This window comes from Coregonus clupeaformis, unplaced genomic scaffold (assembly GCF_020615455.1).
Source record: "Coregonus clupeaformis isolate EN_2021a unplaced genomic scaffold, ASM2061545v1 scaf0279, whole genome shotgun sequence".
In the NCBI taxonomy this organism is placed as follows: Eukaryota; Metazoa; Chordata; class Actinopteri; order Salmoniformes; family Salmonidae; genus Coregonus; species Coregonus clupeaformis.
The window spans coordinates 75,653-83,627 of NW_025533734.1; the positions used below are offsets into that span (position 1 = coordinate 75,653).

At 44.7% G+C, this 7,975-nt stretch overlaps 1 gene segment (V, D, J or C); it reads right to left on the minus strand.

Annotated features, from left to right (window-relative positions):
• Nucleotides 1-5,590: 5,590 nt before the first annotated feature.
• On the minus strand, nucleotides 5,591-7,338 carry LOC121579031. The segment is given in 2 exon segments: nucleotides 5,591-6,177; nucleotides 6,875-7,338. A coding segment is annotated over 1 exon segment (243 nt).
• Between the last annotated feature and the right edge of the window lie 637 nt (nucleotides 7,339-7,975).

Consider the following 7,975-nt stretch of genomic DNA (forward strand, 5'->3'; position numbering starts at 1 on the left):
TGCTTGATCTGATGAATCCCTGTTCCTGCTGTTTCACGCTGATGGGAGGACTAGGGTATGGACAAAACCACATGAGTACATGCATCCAAAAAGCTGTGTGTCAACGTTGGTGGTGTGGTAGTGTGGGGCGTGTTTTCATGGCACACATTGGGCCCTTGATAAAAGTGGAGCAACGTTTAAATTGCCAATCAGGTGCATCCCTTCATGGCTGTGGGAAGCATTGGAGTCAACATGGGCCAGCATCCCTGTGGAAGGAACACTTTCGACACCTTATAGAGTCCATGACCCGACAAATTGAGTCTGCTCTGAGGGCAAAATTGGGGGTGGAACTCAATATTAGGAAGGCGTTCCTAATGTCTTGGACACTCAGTGTGTATCCCATATATTACCAAATGAGGCATACGTTATCTGCCTTGCTCAAGGAGTCCCATTTGCATAGAGAGGATACTTTGCATTGGCAGCACATGCTTCAGTGGTCTGGGAGTGTTGATATCCCTGTGAGTTTAACACTTCATGACTGAGAGCTGTCCTTCATGACAACAGACTCCACAACAACCATTACTTTTATCACCATCTTTATCTGGATATTTGCCCTCTGGATTCAAGGTAAAATATTTGACTGTGACAGCAATGGACAGTGGTTGGCCTGGTACCAACAGAAACCTGGAGGAGCTCCTAAACTCCTAATATACTTGGCTAAAACCATTCAGTCTGGGACTCCATCTACATTCAGTGGCAGTGGATCTGGGAGTAACTTCACTCTGACCATCAGTGGAGTCCAAACTAAGTTAGTCTATTCCTAGAAAACATTGAACCGCTGTAGTTTACAACAATTATAGTTTCTGAGGTGGAAGTTGGGAGAGTTATATTTGGGTGTTTCAGTGAAACGTAAGTGAGGGAGGCCCCACTCTCTCGCTTTCCCAGATGTTTAGTTCATTTCATTCCGATCTCCTTTGCATTATTGTAGCCATTTTATGTAGCCTGTCAACTATGCGTCTGTTTATCCATGTTCTCTCCTCTCCGCACAGGCTATACAAACGCCTCACACCGCGTGGCTGCTACCACTCTAACCTGGTGGTCCCTGCACGCACAACCCACGTGGAGTTCCAGGTCTCCGGCAGCCTCTGGAACTGCCGTTCTGCGGCCAACAAGGCAGAGTTCATCTCAGCCTATGCTACCCTCCAGTCCCTCGACTTCTTGGCGCTGACGGAAACATGGATTACCACTGAAAACACTGCTACTCCTAATGCTCTCTCCTCGTCTGACCATGTGTTCTCGCATACCCCGAGAGCATCTGGTCAGCGGGGTGGTGGCACAGGAATCCTCATCTCTCCCAAGTGGACATTCTAAATTTTTCCCCTAACCCATCTGTCTATCTCCTCATTTGAATTCCATGCTGTCACAGTCACTAGCCCATTCAAGCTTAACATCCTTATCATTTATCGCCCTCCAGGTTCCCTTGGAGAGTTCATCAATGAGCTTGACAAGTTCCTTTCCTGAGGATGGCTCACCCCTCACAGTTCTGGGTGACTTTAACCTCCCTACATCTACCTTTGACTCATTTCTCTCTGCCTCCTTCATTCCACTCCTCTCCTCTTTTGACCTCACCCTCTCACCGTCCCCTCTACTCACAAGGCAGGCAATACGCTTGACCTCATCTTTACTAGATGCTGTTCTTCTACTAATCTCACTGCAACTCCCCTCCATGTCTCCGACCACTACTTTGTATCCTTTTCTCTCTCGCTCTCCTCCAACACTACTCACTCTGCCCCTACTCAGATGGTAATGCGCCGTTGCAACCTTCGCTCTCTCTCTCCCGCTACTCTCTCCTCTTCCATCCTCTTCCATCCTACCATCATTTTCTTCCCTCTGCTCAATCCTTCTCCCTCCAATCTCCTGATTCTGCCTCCTCAACCCTCCTCTCCTCCCTTTCTGCATCCTTTGACTCTCTATGTCCCCTATCCTCCCGGCTGGCTCGGTCCTCCCCTCCTGCTTCGTGACTTGACGACTCATTGCGAGCTCACAGAACAGGGCTCCGGGCAGCCGAGCGGAAATTGAGGAAAACTAGACTCCCTGTGGACCTGGCGTCTTTTCACTCCCTCCTCTCTACATTTTCTTCCTCTGTTTCTGCTGCTAAAGCCACTTTCTACCACTCTAAATTCCAAGCATCTGCCTCTAACCCTAGGAAGCTCTTTGCCACCTTCTCCTCCCTGCTGAAACCTCCTCCCCATCCCCCCCTCCTCCCTCTCTGTGGATGACTTCGTCAACCATTTTGAAAAGAAGGTTGACGACATCTGATCCTCGTTTGTTAAGTCAAATGACACTGCTGGTCCTGCTCACACTGCCCTACCCTATGCTTTGACTTATTTCTCCCCTCTCTCTCCAGATGAAATCTTGCGACTTGTGACGGCCGGCCGCCGAATTACCTGCCCGCTTGACCCTATCCCCTCCTCTCTTCTCCAGACCATTTCCGGAAACTTTCTCCCTTACCTCACCTCGCTCATCAACTCATCCTTGACCGCTGGCTATGTCCCTTCCGTCTTCAAGAGAGCGAGAGTTGCACCCCTTCTCAAAAAACCTACACTCGATCACTCCGATGTCAACAACTACAGACCAGTATCCCTTCTTTATTTTCTCTCCAAAACTCTTGAGCGTGCCGTCTTTAGCCAACTCTCTTACTATCTCTCTCAGAATGACCTTCTTGATCCAAACCAGTCAGGTTTCAAGACTGGTCATTCAACTGAGACTGCTCTTCTCTGTGTCACGGAGGCTCTCCGCACTGCTAAAGCTAACTCTCTCTCCTCTGCTCTTGTCCTTCTAGACCTGTCTGCTGCCTTTGATACTGTGAATCATCAGATCCTCCTCTCCACCCTCTCCGAGTTGGGCATCTCCGGCGATGGCTCACTCTTGGATTGCGTCCTACCTGACAGGTCGCTCCTACCAAGTGGCGTGGCGAGAATCTGTCTCCGCACCACGTGCTCTCACCACTGGTGTCCCCCAGGGCTCAGTTCTAGGCCCTCTCCTATTCTCGCTAATCACCAAGTCACTTGGCTCTGTCATGTCCTCACATGGCCTCTCCTATCATTGCTACGCAGACGACACACAACTAATCTTCTCCTTTCCCCCTTCTGATAACCAGGTGGCGAATCGCATCTCTGCATGTCTGGCAGACATATCAGTGTGGATGACGGATCACCACCTCAAGCTGAACCTCGGCAAGACTGAGCTGCTCTTCCTCCCGGGGAAGGACTGCCCGTTCCATGATCTCACCATCACGGTTGACAACTCCGTTGTGTCCTCCTCCCAGAGTGCAAAGAGCCTTGGCAACACCCTGTCGTTCTCCACTAACATCAAGGCGGTGAGCCGATCCTGTAGGTTCATGCTCTACAACATTCGGAGAGTACGACCCTGCCTTACACAGGAAGCGGCACAGGTCCTAATCCAGGCACTTGTCATCTCCCGTCTGGATTACTGCAACTCGCTGTTGGCTGGGCTCCCTGCCTGTGCCATTAAACCCCTACAACTCATCCAGAATGCCGCAGCCCGTCTGGTGTTCAACCTTCCCAAGTTCTCTCACGTCACCCTGCTCCTCCGCGCACTCCACTGGCTTCCAGTTGAAGCTCGCATCTGTTACAAGACCATGGTGCTTGCCTATGGAGCTGTGAGGGGAACGGCACCTCCGTACCTTCAGGCTCTGATCAGTCCCTACACCCAAACGAGGGCATTGCGTTCATCCACCTCTGGCCTGCTGGCCCCCCTACCTCTGCGGAAGCACAGTTCCCGCTCAGCCCAGTCAAAACTGTTCGCTGCTCTGGCACCCCAATGGTGGAACAAGCTCCCACACGACACCAGGACAGCGGAGTCACTCACCACCTTCCGGAGACACTTGAAACCCCACCTCTTTAAGGAATACCTGGGATAGGATAAAGTAATCCTTCTACCCCCCCTTACCCCACCCCAAAGAAATAAAAAAAAACATATTGTAAAGTGGTTATCCCACTGGCTATAAGGTGAATGCACCAATTTGTAAGTCACTCTGGATAAGAGCGTCTGCTAAATGATGTAAATGTAAATAAAAATGAGTCCAGGCTGAAGATGCAGGAGATTACTACTGTCAGAGTGAACACTACATTAATAGTAAATATGTGTTCACACAGTGATATAGAGCCGTACAAAAACCTCCCTCAGTCAGACTGCACAGTGACTGTACTGCTACAGCTGGGACCTACTGCAGGTGCTGAGGGGGAAGAGACAGTGACATGGAACACTAGATGAGGTCAACTGTGACATGTGACAATATGGTTAGAAAGCAATCGTTCAGTTCACATGACCATCATCATCATCATTAACATCATCATCATGGTTTTAACTTGTTATATTTGTCATGGCCTTTAAGTGTGTATAACATTTATTTGAAGTTTTGAAACACATTACCTGTCAATATTTAAAGCAAGATCTACAGATGTAAAACAAAAGGTGTTCTGACCTCAACATTACTTCCAAGTTACAATCACTTCTGCCCCCCAAAACAAGTCCCAAAATGGACCTCAACCAAATGTCTGATTTAAATTGTGATCTTCTACCGTTATATTAACTGTTTTCATGAGCAGGTTACTGACTGTTAGATCTGTGAATGAGACATGATGCTGGATTCAAACATGAGACATGTACACTACATACACTATCTATGTAAAGTATAATATCCATTTTATCTGTAATTAATTACATGGTAGCATATCTGTTATGAGTCCCTCCCTGAATCCACCATAGAGGTTAAGACCAGTCCACTCCCTCACATCTGGCCCAGTCCAGGGTATTACAGGCAGTGAAACTGTTCAACTACTAGACTGGTATCTGTGGGAGTGAAACTGAGATTTGCATAGACAGGGCTGGGTGGTTCTGCTTGTCCCAGAATAGAGCAGCACTGTCACCAGATGTTCACTCTGTTCCCAGGGGGTTGGAGGTAGAGAAGACTGTCACTACACTATATAGCAGCGTTTCCCAAACTCGGTCCTCTGGACCCCAAGGGGTGCACGTTTTGGTTTTTGCCCTAGGTTTACACAGCTGATAAAAAATTATAAGCTAATCATTCGAGCTTTGATAATTTGAAACAGCTGTGTAGTGTTAGGGTAAAAAACTAAATGTGCACCCCTTGGGGTCCCGAGGACCGAGTTTGGGAAACACTGCTACATCTTGAAGTAGTACCACTTGTAATATTTGTAATTTAAAAATATATATATTTAGCGTCGAATCACAGCCTATAACACACGTGAGAGTCCAAGATATCGGTTGACTGTTTGATAGTTCTTCTTTTATTACTGTAAAGTCTGTCAAGTCAAACATGTCTGACACAGACTCAGTATCCTTATGAATGAAGACAGTCAACTACTACCATGGCAGAAACTCTTGTATTATATCATAGTATATTGTGATAGTATAAAATACTGGTCAATTATGATGTTAGAGTGAGTTTTAGACTTGACAGTTTTTAAAGACACCATTAATCAGCCTTACTGAATACATATTTTTCCAGAATATTGCAAATATACAGTATCTATGATCCAGTTTATTAATAAAAACAACAAAAATATGCATTCCAAAAAGAAATCTTTATTTAAATCCATTATCACAAAATCGAAGCATCAAAGCAAACATGATAGTGAATAAAAGCAGATCACATTAAATCTAAAAAAAACAAAATCTCAATCTACAGAATGGATTGACACATGAACTCAAGCCTAGCCCCCTGTTAGTCCACACCAGAGTGATCACTAAATCAGAGAACGACTGATTTTAGAAAAAAGCAAGTCAAAGCAGAGGAACAAGCATCCTCTCTCCACAGAGGTGTGACTGAGGGGTCCTACCCAGAACAGTCAGCCCTCCTCAGGGTCTTTGTGACTGGAGTCTGGGATTTCTGCTGGGCTTCACAGGTCACCTCTCCTGCCTTGGTCCACTCCTGGGCAGTGAGAGTCAGTGTGCTGCTCCAGCTGTACAGGCCGTCCTTCTCCTGGACCCCGGGACTGGCCTCCTGCTTCTTGCTGGTCCCGTCCACTTTCCAGCTCATGGTCCAGTCTGAGGGGAAGCCCTTGTTGGCCAGACACATCAGTGTGGCTGTTGTTGTACTGGACAGCTCCTCACTAGAGGGTGGCAGGACGGTGAGGGTGGGGGAACTGTTACCTGGAACAAACAGAACACATCAACTAAGTAACTACATCAAGTACAGTTACAGTAAGAGCTTATCTTCAGCAAAGGACAAATCAAAATAAAGTGATTTGGAAATGCCTTCTAAATATTAATGTAAAAGTTAGATTGGTAAAAGATGTGGATAAAACACAAACTGTAATATGATAAAGCAGAATAATGAACCGAACAAGTATTAAGTAAGTAGAGTTACAAGTCATACAGCGTCAGTTATACATGTCATACAGATATTATTTAGGAATTGATCTGATCAGAATAGCCTTCTCATATTCATAGTATTTGCAAAATCTGAGCAAAAATTAGTTTTAATCACATATCAACCATGTTAGTTCATGAAGTTGGTTACAAACATAACTGAGACTTTTTGTCTTCACACTAACAGTGAAGGCTACCATGAACTCAATACAACAATAATGACTACTATATCCAATGCTATTAAATAGTGATCCTACCAAAATTAAGAGTTGTAGTCTGCAATCATAGAAATCAGACAAAAATAAACCTACAATTTAACATTTCGATTCAATAAAATTTTATTAGAACGAAGGGTCAGTCAAAAGCAATTAAAACATTTTGAAAATCTAAAATCGCAATATTTTCATAGACAGAGTGTAAGAATAACATACTTAATAAGTGTAATCAGAAAGAAATATCAAGTGAGCTTGTTACTTACTTCCAACATCTAGTCTGGTGCCGCTACCAAAAGTGTACCACAGTGATACAATCCCTATTACTGATCGTACAAAAACCTCTCTGTGTTGTGATGCTGCAGCTGTTACAGTGAAGATCACTCATACAGAATCATAATCAACACAAATACACTTTAACATCTTCCAGGTAGAACAAACACTTTATATAAGCTGTTTCTAGATAATACAAATATGATTTGTATCTTAAAACCAGATATTAGTATTTTTTCCTTCCTCTGTGTATCAGATGTTCTCCTAGTCTGTAAGTACTGTCCAGTATTAGCTCCAGTGTTGCTAGTATTCCTCCATATTGTCCAAATGAAAGACAACAGCAGCAGCAGTACTGATAGTGATCCATGTTTTATATTCCTTTATTAAAGATGTTGATCTCAGATTTAACAGTTGTGGTAAAGTCACAGACAGACAACACTACCAGAGGAATCCTACCAGCTTTAGTTTAGAGAAGTGTTCACTAACTGATTAGAGGAACTTACATAAGAGACCAAGCATGAGTGAACAGACAGTTAATTATGTCTGATCATCATCAGAATAAAAATAAATGGTGGTGTGACATAAAAGTTGCCATACATAAGTTATTTGAGTAAAAGTTGCTGTTTGATGTTAGAGCGTTGGCCTAGTTACCAAAAGGCTGCTAGTTCAAATCCCCAGGACGACATGGCGAAACATCTGTCGATGTGCCCTTTAGCAAGGCACTTAACCCTAATTGCTCCAGGGTCACCGTTTATAATGGCAGATGCTGGCCGTGACCCCACTCTCTGAGGATGTCTCAGGGGGAGTTGGGATATCCCCCCAAAAAAACATATCCAATCCCCGTATAATACACATGTGTGAAATAGGACAAATATAAGCACCCACCTAATTACTATTATTAGAAAAGCAAACTTATGCAAGATAATTATATTCTTATGATGGGAGCCTACTTGGAAACTGAAATAGATTTGAAACACTCATTTGCATAATGCATCTGCTCTAAGAGTGTTTATAGCGCTGTGAGTTTAACACTTGATGACTGAGAGCTGTCCTTCATGACAACAGAACCCACAACAACCATGACTTTTATCACC